Raw genomic sequence first — 20,289 nt, 5'->3', positions numbered from 1 at the left:
GTACACGGAACAGCGAAACTGGCGAAACACTCAGAATACGACAAAGTTAACATAAACGCGATCCTCGGTCTTTTTTTTTTTAATTTTTATGCAGGACGCTAGTTGAAGCTTGAAACATTTTTTGTTTGCGACTTACCGTTCGAGGAAAATGAGAGAACGCGCGGGCGCGCGGGTGCTACGTCAGCTACGTCGTCTGCGTTCCCGTCGATGCGCTGTTGTACCACTCTAGTCCAATTGCTAGCAACATCACTCATGGCTACCTTTTCCATGTGACCGAAGTTCGGTTTCATGATATATTTTAGCAAGGTGTATTCTCGTGAATAGTGAAATGACGGCTTTAACAACACTTCTCAGAGGCGTACGCACCTTAGGGGTTCATCTTCAACCAGCATTTATCCGGCAACCAGTACTGAGCCGGGGTCTTCGAGGTGCTCCTCCCGAGAGTGCAAAAACCTTAGAAGACAAACTCAGAGGTTGGTTTCTTACTCTCTGGCTTATTTGTACGGTGTAAACGTAATCCCAGCTGTTCGTGTGCCCTGTAAAACATATGTTAACTAACCCCATCTTTCTGCGTACTATTGTTTGCACCTGCTTGAGATCCAATCGCACCTGCGATTGGATCTCATTTTTTGCCTTGGTTGGTTTTGTGGGGTTATATTTGCTTTTATTCTCAGAATTGTCTGCTGCTGATCCAGTAGAAGCAAGAGTTGATATTGGATTTCGGCAGTCAGCAATCAAGAACAAAGCACTCCTGAAAGCCCGATACCAACTCTGGAAGGAAAACAAGGATGACTTGGATCTGGCTGAGAGGTCACGGAGCGGAACATGTAATCTCCTAAAAATTTCGATTTCCACCGGTATTCGTTAATCCCCCATATGAGGTGACATTTTCTTTCTCCCCTTTTCAAGTAAAAATATCCTACGAAGAGGCAAGACAAAATTGGCTAGCTGATGAGGCACCCAACCACGTGAAGGAAATTGCCGACCACTACGGCATTTTCAAAGACCTCTATGCATATGGATATTTTCACCCTATTATGTACCTGAACGTTTATTATGAGCATGATGCGGAACATGTGATGCCGGTGTACCATGGAAATCACATCCTTCCATCAGAGGTGAGAATCTTTTGCTTTGGTGCAGTGCATAGTAGGTTTGCTGTAGTGATGTTTATACAGCTGCTTCACTATAAGTGTAATGTGTGTTGTGCAGTCGCAATCCATTATGGGAATCAGTTTGATGGGAACAGTTAACACCGGCCTAAATTGTAGTTACACTCCCTCTCACAAGTCGTGTGCATCTCTATCAAAGGTACTATCAAGATGCAATAAAATAAAAACAATGGAGCGTGTGGTTTTAGGTACATGCTGTGCAACCTAGACACAACTAGGAACTCGTAAAACTGCAGAGTGGAGAGGGGCTATGAGGGTGTGCACATCAGAGTAGGCGCACCATCACAACCCCCTTTCCTCTTGTAGTTTTATTAATTCATAGTTGCCTCTAGGTAATAATAATAATTATTATTATTATTATTATTTAGGCTCTTTACAGTCGTGACACCACAGAAATGCTAGAGGCCCATAGCTAAGAGGTCTGCAGTGATGCAAAATACTAAGGTGATAATGGGATGAATGTATACAGATGGTAAAGTTGTATGACAATGATTACAATGGAGCTTGCACTTGAAAATGAGCAAAGAGAGTAGCATTAAATTATAAAGTTATTAATGAAAGCAGTGAGGCCAAGACACTAATGCTTGAATCCCACTAGAGCGACAAAAAAAAAAAAAAAAAAGAAACCGACACAGACAAGCCTTTAACACATGCAGCGTGCTCGCGATGGTGCCTTTGGCATGCGTTTAGTCGTTCGGTGCTCGTGAAGTAAGCACGAGTGATTGCAAGCCTGCCAAAAATACCCTCACGGGCATGATGCTTGTGTTTGAGCATAGCCTCCTTTATTCTACAATGCCTGTCAAATCCCAAAAGAATCTGGTTTGAGGCTTGTCGCTTTCGGCTGTTTCTGTTTGTGTCACTCTAGTGGCACTTGGGCATAAGAGATTTCTTGTCACAATACCAGCCGACAAAGGGTTGGAATCTCCTCAGGGTCGGTGGGTATTGTGCAGGTCAGCTCGGGGGGCAGTAAGCTCCAAATCTTGAGTGCGCGCATTAAGCAAGTCTCTTGATGACGTAGAGTTCTTGCTAGAAGCGGCTGTAGTCTTTCGGTGCAGGAATTGAGGTGGGGGGCTTCTGATGGCTTCATTGAAATCCCATGAGATTGCACAAGAGGCGGATGGAAGCTGTTACTCGTTGGTGGGCCTGACAGCACCATTTTGCACCTTTGAGTAGAGTCAATCTAGATGTGTCTCTGTAGGTGGATAGCGTAGGTTGGGGGATGCTTCTCCTATGCAGTGTGTAAGCAACCCTCCGCTGCACACCCTCGAGGGATTCTTGAAGCGACTTCTGATAAGGACTCCACACAGGGGAGCAAAACTTGGAGGCATTCCGTGCGTTATTGTTGTTACGAAGCCCAGTGTCCGCCGCCTCTTTTTTACTATGGTACCTGCGTGATTAGCAAAGCTCAGGCGGTTGTTAAAGCTTACTCCCAGAAGTTTGGTGAAAAGACCTGTCTGGAGGGAGACTACCCACGACGAGGGGCTGATTAGGTAGGTTTTTAGCACCAGTGGTGATTGTGATCGTCACGCTCTTTGTAGCATTTAGTGGTAGTAGGTGGTTTAGAGACCACTGGTGGCACGTATCTCTAGGTGGGCTTGAAACTCCAAGTATGAGCGCGGGGAGCTGAGGGGCTTGATTTGGGTCAAGTCGTTAGCATACAAAATGGCCGTAGGACGCAGGTTTTTATTGGTTCCATCAATGTAAATCGAGGAGAGTGGGGTCAACTATACTACCCTGAGGCAGCCCTGAGAGAAGGTCGCGGGATGATGTTGAACCGTGAAACAGTATGCGCTGCATCCTCGCAGTGACCAGGCTGTGCAGCCATTGGAGTAAAGAGCCCTGGATACCTGCTTTACTGAGTTTCATAAAAAGGACATGATGATCAATCCAATCAAATGTCTTTGCTAAGTCAAGTTGTACCAGCTCACGTGGCAGCCGGTTGTCAAGGGACGTACTGAATGTGTGGATTACGACCCCCAGTGCTGTTTCACAGCACCGTCTGGGACAAAACCCATGTTGAGTGTTGGAGAGCACATTGTTTTCTGTGAGGTGGCAGAGTAACTTTTTGTTGATGATACGCTCTGAAGTCCTGCAAACAACAAATGTGGAGGCGATTGGGCGATAAGACTCTATGAGATCAGTGCACATTCCCCCTCCCTTGTAGATCGGGGTGACAGGGGCCTTTTTCCACGACGAAGGCACGGAGGCAGAATCGACAATCCGTTGGGACGGCTTTGTTAAAACTTGGTGAATGTTGTGACATGAAAGTTTAAAGAGTGAAGAATGCACAGCATCCGGGCCGGGACTCTGGAAAGGGCGGAGCCTGGAGAGAGCATCTTTTAAGTCGTCTTCTGCTATGGTGATGGGGGGAAAAAAAACGGTGCTAGTACTTGGGGGTGCAGTGAGAGCATTCTCTGCAGGCATTGGAGTGGTCAGGGGAGTGCTGCTGTGGGACCAGATTGAGATGAAATGAGAGCTGGAAAGTTCAGCTATTTCTGTTGGTAAAGTAACCGGCTTCTTGTTGTGGAGAAAACGGGGGCTCACCGATGTTTTTCGCTGGTGTTTGACGTAAGCCCAGAAGCGCTCGAGTTCTTTCGTTACCAAGGCCACTATGTCCATTGCATACTTGAAGTGGGCTGTATAGGCTTGCTTTTCTATTTCCCTCTGGAGAGATTTGGCCTCTGCTAAGCAAGACGAATAGTTCTTCCGCTTGGCCTTTGGCAGTGCAACATGTATCATAGGCCGCGTGCTCCGCTGTTCACATTTTACTGCATCTTGATAATACAGGTGCAAGAGAGTAGCCTTGACTCTCCCCTGACGATTATATATTCCCCATAATTTTCTACAAAAAAGGTAGTCAACTATCAGTAACTTGTTTTTTTTTAATCTTCATTAGAGCTTTGTACTAACATATCTGGTCATCAGTAGAAGGGTTGAAAGTTGGTCTTGAATCATGATATGTAAAAAGAGTGCATAAAAGAAGGACAGAATAGAAACACATACGACAGGCAAGCGTTTCAGTATTCGCCGTTATAAAAATTCGTCCACTGCCTGTTATGGCTGGGAAAGGTTTTTTAGCTACAGCTTGTGGACTTTCTTATTGGCTAAGTTTGCAAGCTTTTCTTTGTGCACTTTGATAACTGTTCCCAGGCACTCTTACTGATTTTGAATGGTGATTTAATGGCTAAAGACCGAAGTTTCCACCTCTCAGTTTGACGAGGGTTTGCTAATAAACTGCTCTGTGTCATTGCAGTAGTGCAGGTGTCCTGCCTTTATATTTCCTATCGTTTACAGTTGTGCTCATTGTTAGCAACCATATTTCAAGCAATGGCAATGAATTCTAGCACGTTTGCCCTCCGCTTAATTTTTTTCTGTGCAATTTCAGGCATCCCAGGCTCCGTCAGTTTCTTTTGACTCCGAGCCTGACGCGCTTTGGTCACTTGTCTTGACAAGCCTGGATGGCCATCTGCTTGATAATGACAAGGAATATTTGCACTGGTTTGTGTAAGTATCGCTATTTGATTGGCAATATAGTCTTTAATCTATACTTCGAACAGTCTGGCAGTTGCTTGTGATACTTCCTGGAACATGATGTAATCATGCCAGTGAACCCTCTCTTACTCATTGGTAGAGACAAGTTTCTGCATAGATATCTTGTGCTCATGACTGGGCGTTGCATGCATATTACTGTAAAATACAGAGGAAGCACCACATTTGTGCAAGTGGCCACTGTCGGCTTTTACAGACTTGAAAAGTGTAAAGTACATACCAGGTGCCTGTCCAAAAGAGTTGTCATTGGCCAAAATAATACCGAATTTACTTAAACAAGCAAATAAAAACAAGAAAAACCAGCTACTCGTTTCTTTCATGGGCAATCTGCTAAGGGCATAGAACACTCCTCAACTGGGAAGAAAACTAAAACAGCCTTGACGTGCGTTGCACGACTGCTGAGCACGTAAAGTCATTTCAGTATTCTTGGTAGGCAGCTTTTTTCTTTGGGTAGTTCCTTTTATTTTTGTTCACATTCATGTTTTTGAGATGAATGTTCGAGGAACATAAATCACTTAAAAGGATTGAATTTGTACCTTGAAAAAGCTTTCTTAGAGTTTACGGGGTATTGCTCTAAATGCCACAGTTTGTCGGTGTTTGCAATCTGGTAGAAGTTTCATTATTGACTGATATCTTTCTTTTTGGTGCACCAACCAAACAAATGCTCATGCCTTTGTTTCACTCGATTTCCTCCAAAATTTAGGGTGAGTGCTTCTTTGGTATCTCACAGTATATGCTTTTTGTCCCACAACTGAAAGTAAAAGCAAAATTTTATTATTCACCATAAATGGCAAGCACAGTTAGTTTAGGAACATTGTGATGTGCAATTGAGAGATTCTGCTTTTTCCCTCTCCATCAGGGGTAATATCAAGGGAGGCAATGTCGCAAACGGTGAAGTAGTCTGCGACTACATGCAGCCATTTTTGCCTCGAGGCACAGGGTATCATCGGTATGTCTTTGTTCTGTACAAGCAAGAAGGTCTCATTGACTACTCAAAGTTCAAGTTGCCCCCAAAATGGTAAGAATGCTTTTTCAGAAATGTTTGTGCAGTATTACCTATATCAGCTTTTGGGTGAAAAGTTCCTGGGTCAGCTATCTTTTGGAGGGACAAGCTTCTTGCAAAGTGTACCAATCTGAAAAAAATTAAGCCTGCTTTTTTTTTGTTTTTTTACTCAAAGTATGTTGATTTGCTTCAGTCACATTATGGTGGCAGGATTGCCACCAACCAGCAATCACAAGATTGTCACATGGCACATGTCAATCAGACGTCGGCCCTCTTTTTCTGTTTCAGTTTTCTACTTTGTGAAACTAAGTATTGCCATAGCCTGTAGCATGGTTTTCTAGAATATTACCTTAATATCATGAGTCATCGCCCACCTTACTTTTTTTGGCGAATATTGATTTCCAAAAAAACACCGATTGGAGGACGTCCATGACAAAGTAAAATGAAGGAAGGAAAGGCACTTCACTTTGTTCACGCATTTCCTCCCCGATTTTCACGACCTTGAAGTACATCCGTGCAAAAGGAAAACTGGAAATGTTAAACTTTGTTTTGCCTACAAAAAAATTTAATTGCACACAAAAAAAAAAAAAAATTGGAAAGATAACATGGCAGTAACCCATTCAGGGATTACGAGGTCAGCGAACGCCCCATATCCTAGAATGTAACCGTGGAGTTTGTCTGCACCAAAGTAAGGTCACCGCGAATACTTAGCCATTCTTCTAAAACTTCGCGACCGCGGTTGGTATGGTTGTGCAATGCTTGAGACAAAGCCAACGGGAAAATATAGATTTGCTGGAACGCCGCACACAGACAGACGTTCGTAAAGCAGCCCATTTTGAGCTCCGTGTTCGTGGTGCCGTCGACGCCACGCAGCAACACTGCTTCAAACTGCATTGATAGCATGCCGCACATGGACGCACAGATGTATGCACCAAACCAGAAAGTCACAAGAACCTGCTCCTATGATTGACAAGGTGCCCGACGCCAAAGTATTTCTTAACGCAATTGCCGGCTTTCCTGCTTCCCCAGCATTGCTCTTCGTCGCTGCTTTTGCTCTCTCATTGCGCCTGGTTGGCTTTTCTATTTTCTTGTTGGCTCCTCTCTTACATTTAACACATAAAATGCTTTCACGGAACAAACGTTTGCCCTGTTTGCAGTTTTCATCGTGCATGTGCAAGCAACAGACTTTGCGATAGTAAAGCATTTTTTCATGAGCATTTCTTGTATAAAACAATGAAACTAATTCGAGTGAGTTTAATGTACCTCCTGTGCAGCTGTGTTGGATGCGTACAGGAAAATGGGTGTTTTTGTTTTTTACTTTTTCCAAAAGTTTGTGCTTACCTACCGAGACATGGCCCACCCGTCTTTTTTATGAATTTCAGGTGGCGGGGGGGGGGGGGGGGGGGGGGTGTGCTTGGGATATTACAATAGGTGTGTCTGCATGTCTAGGCAGGAAATCTTCGCTCTTGTTAACTACCAACGATTAGTCATGATTGAGGATGTTTAGGATATTCTGGCAATCTAGGTAAGTGTGTCCTTGGACACTCAAGTTATGTGCAGAACCCTTACTTGCATCTCATTTTCCAGCACCAGCCTGGAACAGAGGACATTCAAAACACACAACTTCTATGAGGAGCACGAGAAAGTTTTGACCCCAGCTGGACTGGCATTTTTCCAGTGCACTTGGGAGGACAGCCTCATGGACTTCTTCCACAACACTCTGAGTGAGCCAGGCATTGGCATTGAACTGCGTCCGATATTGCCTTGATGGCAGATATTTAATGAGCAAACATAACTTTGATTCGTCCCTAGATGGCAAAAGTGACCCACATCATATATTTGACTCAGACCTTGCCCTTAGATATCTCTGGTCTGGAGAATTTTCTGTCATGATATGGGAGACCCTTCCCTAGGGGCAAACACAACCACTGGAGGTGTCCTTTCGGCTCCACAAAGCAACCAATCGCATCAGGCGAAGAGCTTATGAGGTGGATCAATGGCCTGTATACCCCACCTCAAGATCTCTCGTGAGCGTTTGCAAAAGCTTCACTGCTTTTGCAGCATTTCAAGAGAGGTTTTCAATAGCTGGCACCCACACCAGTGTTTTCCCAGAGATGCATTTGAAACTACCAACATGCATGAGGTGCAGCGGCTGAATGCTGCCATGAAGAAAGTTTCGCCAGGCAGTGACTTTTTTCATTTCATGGAACATCCATGGGAAAGCAGGTGCCGCCAGGTGCTGCGATCCTGAATGCACGGCTACGGAGTCGTCTATCACAGCAATTTATAACTATAGTAATATAGAAAATGCTTTCTGCCCAAATGCAAGTTCTACCTCGAGGACTACCGTAAAATCCCGAGCAAGCGCCCGCTTAAAATTTTGAGATGATGCAAAAGTGGAGAATGGGTGCTGCTTAAGTCAACAATATGTAAAGATATGTCTTTTGTTTATTTTCCAAATGTTAAAAAATTGAGGGGTGGGCGCTTATTGTGGGTGTGGCAGATGGTTGGTATTTTACGGTATTTTGTTTCTCTTAAAGGGACATTAAAGACGTTTCTGAGATTGTCTGTTCTTGGTGATAACGTATCTTGCGGTCTCCAAGCATCCTAGAAATCTAAAAATTATGCTTGTGTGACGTCTATTTCCCTACTAAAAATGTGATTGAAGTGGAGCGGAGGTGGTGGCACCGCCCCGCTTCCGGTAGCAGAGGCATTGCCCCGGCAGCGGAGGCGGTGCCTCCGCTGCCCGCGCCTTTGTTTGCAATTGGCTGATGCGCGCTTGTCATCACGTTGCCGGCGCCTCCACTGAAATCTTTGCTCCTGCTTTTTCTGCTCAGAAAGGGGCGTGGCACAATCTTCGATCCCCTTTTCAGTAGGAAAATGGAGGTTGCACGAGCATATTTTTCGACTTCTGGGTTACTAATATCCCATAGAATGAGTTAACACCAAGAACAGACAATCTAAGAAACGTCTTTAGTGCACCTTTAAGCTTTATACGGTCTCAAGCACCCGTTTGAAACGATGGTGACATATATCGGGGAACAAACCAACTTAAGTAGAAATTGGCAGTTACCAGACCAGGGGCATACCAACAATTCTGGTCATAATTTAGGCTGCCTGGTCTTTTGGAATTTACCAAAAAATAATGAGACATGCATGCCCTGTTTTTTTTTTTGCCAAATTGATGAAAATGGATGGCCACCAATGATCTATTTGGTTTTGGTTGCTTCTGTTCCTGGCACTTCCTTTGTAGGGAAGGGTTGCAGTTCTTTACATATCCAATAAGACAGGCTTTTCCTTGCTCTGCTGCTGCGTCTTGGCACTTTGTGTGTAAATTTTTAACAAATTTTAATGTGCTGGAGTTTTTCCGGTGCAGAATGAGTACAGATCAATAATTTTTGTGCTTTACTAAATTTTGAGATACCCTGCTGATACTGCCATAAATGACAACATAAACCAGAAGCTCTAATCATAAGCTTTGCCACACTGCTGAAAAAATTGTGAATGCTGCGATAGATGGGACCTTCAACAATTGGTGTAAACTAATGACAGATGTGGAGATAAGCAATATGTCAAATACCGGCTGGAACAGGCACATGAAAGGGTGTTATTCAGGAAATCATGTTACTAATGACTAGTAACTTGCAAGCAGTTATGATCACAAGCTAAGACTGTTTTGATGGCTGACTAAATTGCAGAAATGAGGGCACCAACCTTCGAATATGTGCAGCCACCAGAGTATATCCCCAAGCAGGTCACGTACCCACACAAGGAACCTTTCAACATGTAAGTGGTTTGCAACATCTTTCTCAAGTTTTTATGGCAGAGATTGAAGGGCTCGCTGCACAGGTGAACCGAGTCAGCTCATGTTGACTACGACGTGCCTCAAGATTGACATTCAACTTCCGCATCATTTGTACATTAATCTGGCAAATCTGCTTGAGCCACCGGTGGTGCAGGAGTTAAACGTCAGTGCCGGGAGCACCGTGGTCTATGCTTCTTTGGGGAGAATGACAGGTCGGCTTTGAGATCCTCCCAGGAAGCCCTTCGGTCCACGTGTGCCTGGGAGCCCCCCCCCCCCCCGACTTCTAGGCCCTTCGAAACGACCGACCTTTGTGCGATTGAGACTGTGTGTGCACAGATACCTGGACAAGTACCGAGACCCACGTGACCTGAGGGAAGAGGTGTGCCTCAAACGGCTAAGGAAGCTGAACCCACTTGAGGAAGAGCCGCCCATGCCGAAATACCCCAACATCTACAAGGTGCCGCAGGGAACTCCGAGCTGGCTTGTGGATGAAATGCGAAAGGAGCGTTTCCGGATAGGCAAGTTCGTTGGTTTGGTCTGTTGTACAAGTTTGTGCTTATCGTATCATGTTTTTATAGGCAAATACCGAGACCTACGGCCATTCTCGCTCTATCCCGAGGCTGAGTACGAGGACCCCAAGGAGAAGGCGCTGAGGGAGCAAGAGCAGCTGGAACGCGAGTGGGCAGAAGGAAAGAGAAAGAAGCCCGAAAAATCACCTTAGGTCAGGAGCAGTAGAGTCCCAACTGCTATTGTTGAGGTGTGTGTTGTTTCTTTACTTTCTGTGTAGTAGAAAAGTCCCAAACTAAATGACGGATGTGTAATTTAGAAAAAAAAATCGGCTGGTGGAATTAAATTGACCCCATGAGAAAAATGTTTGAAAACACATTTAGCTTTTAATGTAGAGTGGCATGCCTATATTTAATGCACATCTGTAAACGACCTACATCGTAATCCTACAGCCACCAGCAGCATGCCAGTGTCACAACCTGTGGAATCGTGAGAAAAACCCGAGCATAATGAGCGGGAAATGTTTGAACTCGCTCTACAGTTCAACTGTATCCAATCATGTAATAATAATAATCCCATAATCGTGTGTTCTATTTTGGTTGCATTTAATTAGTTGTATTTGTTTTGGAGACCTTCGACACGTTTCGCTCTTGTCGCAGCAAGGAAAGGATTTGTGCAGATGGCAAATTTGTTTGGTGTGGCCTTTCTCCAGGTTACTGTGTGTCAAGTAGTCAGCTACTGCATTGCAATTGATACCGTTTGAGCATATGTATTCTTATGCCTCATTTGCTACATCTATGGGTTTTGAACACACTTCCATTGAATCACACTTTGTCTTTTACGAGAAATGCAGTAATCACAAAATACAGAGAAAATGTTTTATTGCATGGCAGTAATGGCATGCATTTTTGTACAATTCAGACTTAATCCACTGTGTAGAATTCTAACAGCACTTTTTTTCTTTTGCAGGAACCAAATGCTGGAGGCCTCTTCTTTGGTGCATAGCATTAAACATGATTTAATTTATCATCTTGTCAGCACCTTCAGAGCCCATGGGGGCTCTACACGAACCATTCCTGCTACTTTGCTCTTAAAGCAGGAAATGGATCCTTCAACTTCTTTATAAATTTGTAATGTAGTTTTGAACATTTTACATGTCGATATGGTTCATGATCAGTAATTTTTTTGCAGTTAAGTGTCAACAATTCCTACAAGGAAGAAAAAGCTATTGAAAAAGTTGCGTTCCAAATAGCGTCATCACTTAAAGGGGGGGGGAATTGAAACTTAAAATATATGCGAAACGTTCAGAAATAAGCCAAATAGAATCAATAGTACCTGCAAATGATAATTGCACGCTTCTATTTTTAGCGGATGGCTATATTTTTCGTTCTTAATGCCGGATTTTGGCGAGCACAGTGTGGCCCGGGAGATCCGTCGTGCCCGTGATGTCATCGTGTCTGGCAGGGCCAAGCATACTGTAGTTGTGAGCTTTGCCACTTCGTAGCGTCGACGCGTTACTACCTCGCTTTGTCGAGGTAGCCGAGGACTGAACGACTAGATGACCGCACCATCTCCAATGCATTCACAGAGTGCTTGCGCTGCAGGCTGCCTGAGGTTGTGTGTGTAGAATACCACATCAACACGAAGATCATCCTCTACAGTGACGACATCAGTCGGCTGCTCCGGCTCGCTTGCAGTGAGATCACAGCCAAGCAATGCGGTTATTCGTTGAAGCCATGCTGGTGTTTGGTCCACATACTACTTTAGCGCTTTTGTGCTCCTTTCGTAGTAAAGCCTTTACTACAAAAATGATTGCTGCACAAGCTTGGGATACGACGGACAAACGGCACAGACAGCTTCCGTAGTTCCTCCCGTTTACGAACTGGTGGGTCAGTGCACCGGCCTCTCATGATAGTCAATACACTATACTGCTGCTCAATCCCTCTGCTGCATAATAGCACGGCATCCGGCTGTTTACAGACAATGATCGTAAACATTTGATCTGTCCAACGAAGCAACGAATCTTTTTGAAGGGGATGGTTGCTTGGCTGTCAACACAAAAATGGCCCTACGAAGTTTGCTGACCAATCGCGCTCGTGTACAGGCTAGATTCTAATACACTAGTACGCCATACTCTCATAGTGCAGTGCTGCTCTTACGGGTTCAATAACAAGAGAACCCTTCACTGAAGCTTCAGGAGTATCGACTAGGTGAAATTTGTGGATCGTTAATTTCGCTTTAAATTATCTTTTCTCACATTTCCGAACCAACGACTGGTGTTTTAGGTTATTGTATTCGATGGGCCATAATTAGGCAAAGTACTAAAATTTTGTTTCCATACCCTTTTCAGGTGGTCATGCAATTGCCTCTTTAGGCCTAGTATTTCCTATTCAGCACATACTAATTTAGATTAGGTTGCTTTGTCGAAAGACCAAGTTTGTGCGTTTCTGTTCTTGCCATAATGGACATGTGAGAAACTTGGGGCACTTTGCAATAAATGAATTAGATCACAATTTTTGCGTACTGGAGCAAATACGACAAGTATGAGCTTGAAGCAGAGGTGCACACATTGAGGGACTGCTTTTCCAAATTCTCAAGCAAGCAGCTTGTGCTTACGGTTTCCTTAAAGGGGCCCTGCAATCATATTTAAGCGTCTACCTTTTTAGCGGTTTCCACGTCTCTTTGGGTCCGGGCAAGCCAGCGGGCACGGAGAGAGTAACTAAATATTAGTGCGTCATATTTTAACCGGACAGCATGGAAACCTCCTCCAGTTACAAGGGCGACCCGCGGTGCCGAAAGTGCGCGATATGCAATGTTTTTGGTCCTTGGCTTACTACTGGTCAGAGCCGCTAAAAGCTTCTTTTTAGTCGAAATACAAAATATAAGTGGCGCGAATCGTTTCAATTATTTATAAAAGTAGTTTTTGTTCAGTATTTTAGATCAGGAAAGAAAAAAAATGGTTTAGAAGGTATGAAAACAAGAAATGACCCGTCGACATACCCGCCACCAAGTGGTGGAAAAGGCGACGCATACTAGAAAGGTGTAGTGGGATCAGACACCAACGAGCGTAGAAAGGTCCCAGATGTACGCGTCTGCGCTGCAGTAGTATGGACTGGAGGATCCGACTGGTTCCGAGTGCTCCGAAGGCCTTCGGTGAGCAGCTTTGGCCTGCAGTTGGGGCGTTTTGCGAAGTGGCTCCCGTTCTGAACTGATCTTTACCCCGTGTTTGCTGTCGTTTGTGGCCAGTAAAGTGTCATGCCGAATTAGTGTTTAACCGCACAGCAAATGCAATGCGAGCCGCCCTGGCTGCCCGCTTCATACAGGCTATCCAGAACATGCTTTAGTGGCGCCCTGTCGAGCCGTCAACACGGAGTGCGGCAGCCGTGAGCGCTCGCCGAGCTCACTACCCCTCCTCTCGATCACGGCCACTCAAGCGACCAAAGATGTCATGAAGGAAGTTATTTTTTGCTTGTTTTTGTAATTTTAATTTGCCTATAACTTTTAAAATAAAACGAAATTCGAGAAAAGAAAAGTTCCATTATGTTCCATTATGTTATTTATGTTCAGTGCACTCAGGTTCGGTGTAAATTAAAAACCAGTAAAAAAGTCCTTGCAGGGCCCCTTTAAGTCTGGGGAATAAACAGTATGAGAGTGCACTTCTTTCAGTTCCCCTTCACGTGCTACCGAAAAGTACATTCGCGGTTGATATGAAGAAGCCCAGGCGAGCGCACGGCTTGGAAGGCCTGCAGCCCTATCTATCGGAGGAAATCTCAAGCATTATCGGACTTCAGTGGCTGTTAAATTTTTGTCATCACTCTCCACTTGACGTCTGTCGCTGAGTTTATGCTGATGTCAACGCTAAGTGTCAAAAAGTCTAGCAAAAAAAAAAAAAAAAAGGCGAGATCAAACGAGGTTGAAATTACCAAGTGGCAAGTTGAGAAATCAGTTAAAAAGTGTTTGATATTCAGATCACTGAATAAAAGAACGGGAGTAAGAAAAAAAATTGAATAGCCACTAAAATGCCGGTTGTGCACAGGTCTTTGGAGCCGCACGATCGCCTGGGCCTTTCATGTCATCCGCATTTACATGCAAAAAGCATAATGTTTTCCCCTGACAACCAAAACTTTTTTTTTTTTTTTCTCAAGGTAACAGCAAGAGGAAATGTAGTTTTTAAATTGCACTTTAAAACAAAACTGTTTACTATATATATATTCTCCGCATCCAGGGCAAGTATGTTAGTTTTTGGTTTTCAATGATTAGTGAGCACTATATATACTCCATATCACCTTATGATGTACCGCAGAAAAGGCTACAAGCGCAAGCTCCTTGGTCTAGTGCACATCTCGGCGGCACAAGCTTTCGTGCATTAAAGGGATACTTCAACGAAATTTTAAATATTCCCGTCGTGTTCAAAAATAGGTTGAATATGATCCACAATATCCGTAAAAGACAATCACACATTTGTATTTTGAGCCTGGTGGCTGTATTTTTCGTTATAAAAGGCCCACTCCGGCAAGCACTCGGAGAAGGCCCAGCGGAGACCACGTGACATCCAACGCAATCGTGACGTAGGTCGTCTCGGGACAAGCAAAGCTATGGCGAGGCTGACGTCGAGAGGATGGCCTAGTCGTTCCAGCCATTGAAGCGGCTGCTTTTGTACGAATGTTGAGTGACGGGTTAATCTTCTATAATCTTGTAGAGGGACAATAGCAACTTTTGCGACACACAAAAGGCATTCTCGGGAAGAGGGGAGTTCCTCCTTCCCCTCTTCTTTCGTCGTGGCCGGAGGCGAGACAACCTCCGTCACAAGCTGTCAAGGTTCCTAGATGAGCATTACAAACGTGGCGTTAGCGACATCCACCAGGTGCTCTTCGCTAATCGTTTAATTCGTTTTAAAATTCCTTTTTGAGACTTTTTTTAACAAGATATTGGTATGTTCGATGTGATACTGCACCTTTGAACACATATAGACCAAAAAATGAGCGCCTAAATTTCGTTGTAGTATCCCTTTAAGGGCGGCTGCCAACGCTATGAGCTCGCGCTTCTAGCCTTTGCTGCGGTACAACATAAGCTGAAACAGGGTATAGTCTTAACAAACTAGACTGCCTTGCACAGCCATCCACGTGCCTAAATATACAGCTGCGAAAGAAAAAATGGATAAAATGGAATTGGACAGCAACAAGAGTAATTCAGGTTTCATGATACTGATAATCAGCTGCTAAGGAATCGCAGTTGTGAGAGACGTATTCCAGGATAAGGGCTTCAGCCTCGTTTAACAGTTTTGAACCAAGCAAGCTTTCGAAGTCTTCACTCAGTCCAAGAGCTTTTAGGCTACTGCCGTGAAAAAGCAGCAACTTCTGAAAAAGGGAGACAAGAAAGCATTTGCACCGTTGCAGTTCTATTTTTGAATTCCCACTTTCGGCATCCTATCAAAATGCTAATGTTTTTCTTCAGCCTTTTTGTCCTTAATTTTTTTCATAAATTAATATGAATGTAGGTATTCATTCCAGCCCAAGATTAGTGAGCACGATGAACTGAAATGCAACCTAAAAATATCAGACTTTTCCTGCCAGGTGTGCTGCTCACAACCTAATAACTACAAGCAACGCTATTAGAACTAACTCAGTTCTGGAACTCCGCTCCGGAGGGGGGTCCATTTGTGTGGCGCGCGCTCCGCATTAATACTCACTATCATCATTGACGGCGCGCTTGTGGCCGTTGCCATAGAGATCGTACATGGCCGTTGCATCTGGCCTACTGAGCTTGCGGATGTTCGTGGCGCTTTTTCTGACAGTAGCAGACGACTTTCAAATTGTTTCTGCTGCAGTTGGTAGTCATCGGCACGTCTACTATTACAGTATGTACAAACTTACCCTGATTGTAGCCACCAGATTGTGGCGCTGACGAATTTGGGTTGTTCGAAACGCTTCGCACTGTCAGCACAGCTAAGGCAGCATCATTTTACAATAATGCAAAGCGTATGCCAAACGGTCGTAGCGCTTTTCGTGCTCAAATTTTAATTTTTACTGGCGAAAGGGCAAAAATTAACCAAAAACCATGCTGAACCTCGAGAGGAATCGGGACTCGCAAGCAGCCGCGGAGCAGTAGCAGACGAAAACGCGTGGAATAATGCGCCGGCAGTGCCACCTAGCTGCAAAAAAATCGGACACGGTTTCGGAACCCCTCAAATGTACAGCGTCTATGGGAAGTTCCATAACTGGGCTGATCTAGTAACAATGACTACAAGCCTATTGTAGACTATGATTGTAGATGACGACTGCTTGTTTGTAAAAAATGTAAAATGGGAGTGTGATTTAGGATGATGCAGTATTGCATGGAGATGGCACAAAAACATGACACCTGAAATGCACAAAGAAACCAGTAAAGCCTTTGCAACTCAATGCTGTAACTGGCAAAGGGGGTCTGGTGGTACAGGGTACAGCGCATACCCTATGGCACATTGACCTTTACTAAACCGCATAAATTAGTTTCTAAACGGATTGCGATATAATTTAGCACGGGGGTGTAAATAGATGTGCGGCTTTTAGTAAACATGGGATGAGCTCATTTTAGTATAAAGAAAATTACAAACACCCCTTTTCTATGGGCTAAGCTTTACTCCTGTGGATCCACCAAATGACATGGCGGACCACTTTGGCATACATTTTGGGAAATAAAGGGGATAAGATGTAAAGCAATTTTATTCAATTTACCTTACACCAGACTTTGTCATAACAAAGGCCACAATGCCATTTGATGAGTTTGCACAACAAAGCAGCTGGACGTTTGCACATAGAAAAAAAAATATTACTTTTTTTTTTTTTTAGTTGGTTAACTTGTAGGTTTGTACTTCATGCAAAAGATTGTGATGTGCCATACAAAATGGAATGGAATGTTCCATTTGTCTGAAGTGACAAAAATGAATGCCCACCTTTTCACTTGCCCTGTTGTTCTGATTGGGTAGCTTTTCTATCATTGCAGTGCTATCAATTGCTCGTCCCACTGTCCACAACTGCAAGTGGTATCATAGGTATACATGATCAAAAAATAAACTGCAAGTAATATCAGGTACATATGATGAAAAAAAATAAAGACTAGATTTGTCACTTCTGCTAAACAATGTGCAGTATTTACGGTGTGACACAATTAGCTCGAGTGCAACTTTCTTTTTTTTTTTTTTTTTTACTTTTTGCATTTTGCTTTTGAATGTTAGCCTCGAATTCTAAAGTTGGTACAAGTTATGCACACATTCCACCACACTGGCAGTTCCACCGGCAAATTTTTAACAAAAAAAAACATTACATTTGGGCCAAGTACGCCACAGATTGTGCACCAAGGAACATTTTGAAACGCAGTGTAACTTATAAATGTCGCTTACCTTAGAAAAGTGGTAAGGCTTTGAACGTACTTTGTGACCCTTTGGAAGGTATACTTCAAAGTAAACTCTGTCGACTAGAGGGATGCTCTTTTCTCCTGCAGCATGCATTTTCATTCTCATCAACTTGACTTTCTGTGCTGTTGGAGAGATGTTTGCTCTGGCTGATGCAGGCTTCTCACTGGGTTTCTTTGCTTCTGAAACAATTTAAATGAGCAATCAGTTAGGGCACTGCTTTCTCTTTTTTTTTTTTTTCTTCCTTTGTTTTTTAACAAATGTGGAATGATGTCTTGTGCTGTGTGCGTGCCAAGTTTCCTGTAAAGTACACTGTTGATACTTGGAAAACAAGGTAGCTGGTTGCTACTCATAATTAAAGACACACCTGAAATAGAGGAACACATAGAAGAGGTTTTTGTAATTACGAGCAATACTCTGTGGGGATTGTACTCTCCAAAGTGTTTGGTGCCAGGGAAAAAGTAAATACAAGTATAGACACTCCTTGTGGCACAACTTGCTACATCATGGCAGCAGTTCTCATGACTTCGACGCCACGACTGCTACCGTATTAACGTTGCCACCAGTAGACTCCTCCCTTCCAAAGCCACATATAGTGTGAAAGTTCATGGCTCTGCTGCAACATCACACCAGTCGCTAATCATACAGAAAACAGGTTAAAAATGGCAATGGCCTGCTATCCCTCGACTACACGTGTGCCTTACTGTGATCTAGAATTGTTTACCTAGTATTTTTTGCACCACTTGGGTGGTAAGTGGCATGTGCTCCGACGGAGACGCGAGGTACTTGCACTTGTGATCCTGCGCATGGCGATGGTGCACACAAAAGTTGTCACTGCAGAGGGTACACACAACGGGCATTAGCTCCTTCTGTTTGCAGTCACCAAAAGTGCAGCCGAAGAGTGTGCCAGTCTTGCTGTTCTTTGCTTGGCTGTCGGTGAGCACATGCGTCTGAAACACGCCCAAATAATTTATGTTGTACCCATGGGTTTAGTTCTCAACTTCGCCGCTATACTCCGTGTCACTAGTAGTTGCGTGCCGTACAGGCGAAGGCAATGCCAGGTGAGGGGAGAAAGGGCAAGCACTAGAAAGGCTGGGGCAGAAGAGAGGAACCTCCTCTCCTCTCTAATGTCCTAGTGCTCTCCCTTCCTCCCCTCGCCCTCCAGTGCCTTCCTCTCCCATTCGGCCTTCCTCTCTTCACCTGGCGTTGCCTTGGCCTGCACTGCACACAACTAGTGACACGGAGTATAGGGGTGCGATGAATGGATCTACAACCCCAAAGGGGTCTCAGATTTCCCCCTTCTTTCCCTCCCTTCCCTCCTCCTCCTCCTCCTCCTCCTCCTCCTCCCTCGCTCTCCCTCCCTCCCTCCCCCCCCTCCCTCCCTCCTCTCCTCCCCCCCCCCCCCCTTCGTTGAAATCCTTGGGGGGGGGGGGGGTCTTAGATCCCCCGAGACCCCACTGACTTTAAGCAATGTACATGCTGATGGGACCAATCAGACAACATCAAAAGTGCATTATCATTGTGTTCCTCATGTTTATGTGTGTGGTCTATCATCGCTGGACCAATCATGTGGAGGGAAGGCTTAGTGACCTGCACTTTTGACACTGATTGGTTCCATTAGCTCGTAGCATCCGAACTTAAAACAAAGTATAGCGCTCACCTCTATTTGGTCGCAAACGTGGGCGTCGGATGTCCTGTGGTCGTTGCTGTTGAAGGAAAGCAACCATTATGAACACTGAATTCAGTCGTTAGTTTCACTGGAGCTGTGCTAAATGCTTAGCTACAGGTCCCCAAAAAGGGCGAAAATTGGCCTCATCTTCCCATTGAAATTTTCAGAAAATAACATAGCTTTCAAATAAGATTACGGCTCATGCTGCAACTTTGGCATCTGGCTCGGACCGCTAGCGCTACATTTGGGCGGAGAATGAGCGTTAGGCACTGCAGTTTATGTTTGCTGTAAATAAAAAATAAATAAAAAGTGACGCATATTATTATTATTTTTTTCTTCTTTTTAGAGAGGGAGGGGGGGGGGGGGGGGGGGGGAAGGGACACTGCAGTAGTTCAGACTTCGTTGTACTTTTGCTCGGTCCCTATCTCGTGGAAACTACACTATTCTCTAAAAACGATCACAATTTTTTTTTTTTTTTTTCATAGGAATATATAGCCGATACGTGGGTGTGCTTACCAAAATATTTTCTTGCAATGTGCGCACTCGAAAGGCAGGAAATCTGAAATGAAACTAGAAGTTGTAGTTCAAAGGGACGGATGAAGAAAGCCTGTTGGATTGCGGCCTCGAAAGTACTTGTCTTTATGACTGGCACAGATGGAACGAACTAATTGGGATGACGTGCAGAATGGGGCACGGATCGAGTTCAAGTTCTCGGATATTCGTAATAAGGTTGTCTCGCCACATTTAAGCATTATTACTGGCTTTGAAGACCCTATATTTAGCTTAAAATAAATAGAAAAGAATGCTCACAATACCTAAACGATTGCACGACTCCACGTGACAATGTTTACCCAGCTGCGGCAGTTCAGCCATAGTTTATCGTTGGCACACGGTGACGACGGTGACTCGCCAGCTATGCGCTATGGACGCTATGTTACAAATGCAACTCTGATGCAACAGCGATTATAAACTGCAGCTCAAAGCGCTGTACACAAATGCAGAGCAGGGATTGTTGGTTCTCTAGCTCATTTCACCTGTTTTGTCACGACCACGGTGGTCACGACAGAAACCCTACGACCCTACTAGCGCCACTGGCGCACCCACCAACCGCAGTGGCGCACCTGTTCGTTGAACGTCTTCCAAAATGCGTTTCAGTGTAGATTTTTTTAATCTGGGCTGTCGCGTGCAATTTTA

General features: G+C 44.3%; 2 protein-coding genes across 3 annotated transcripts; one reads left to right on the top strand and one right to left on the bottom strand.

Moving 5' to 3' along the window:
• Positions 1-222: 222 nt before the first annotated feature.
• LOC8037119 (39S ribosomal protein L38, mitochondrial) lies at positions 223-11,065 on the top strand. Its single transcript, XM_029968371.4, has 10 exons — positions 223-473; positions 675-827; positions 910-1,118; positions 4,558-4,676; positions 5,581-5,739; positions 7,312-7,448; positions 9,423-9,510; positions 9,866-10,047; positions 10,108-10,286; positions 11,006-11,065. The coding sequence occupies exons 1-9, from the start codon at positions 329-331 to the stop codon at positions 10,248-10,250; spliced, it is 1,335 nt and encodes a 444-aa protein (XP_029824231.3). The 5' UTR covers positions 223-328; the 3' UTR covers positions 10,251-10,286; positions 11,006-11,065.
• A 4,159-nt stretch (positions 11,066-15,224) lies between these two features.
• LOC8037120 (AN1-type zinc finger protein 1) lies at positions 15,225-20,209 on the bottom strand. Of its 2 annotated transcripts, none has more exons than XM_029968362.4 (7): positions 19,911-20,209; positions 19,612-19,654; positions 19,087-19,132; positions 18,151-18,376; positions 17,415-17,608; positions 16,968-17,048; positions 15,225-15,393 (listed from the first exon to the last, which is right to left on the bottom strand). In XM_029968362.4, the coding sequence occupies exons 1-7, from the start codon at positions 19,966-19,968 to the stop codon at positions 15,226-15,228; spliced, it is 816 nt and encodes a 271-aa protein (XP_029824222.1). In that variant the 5' UTR covers positions 19,969-20,209; the 3' UTR covers position 15,225. The 2 variants fall into 2 exon arrangements, with proteins under 2 accessions (XP_029824222.1, XP_029824223.1); XM_029968363.3 differs by having other exon boundaries at positions 17,415-17,605; positions 19,911-20,164.
• Between the last annotated feature and the right edge of the window lie 80 nt (positions 20,210-20,289).

The sequence above is a fragment of the Ixodes scapularis genome, unplaced genomic scaffold (assembly GCF_016920785.2).
Source record: "Ixodes scapularis isolate PalLabHiFi unplaced genomic scaffold, ASM1692078v2 PGA_scaffold9__187_contigs__length_104089568, whole genome shotgun sequence".
Taxonomy (NCBI): Eukaryota; Metazoa; Arthropoda; class Arachnida; order Ixodida; family Ixodidae; genus Ixodes; species Ixodes scapularis.
Note: the sequence above shows the minus strand (reverse complement) of the source record. Positions and strands in the feature narration are given on the sequence as shown.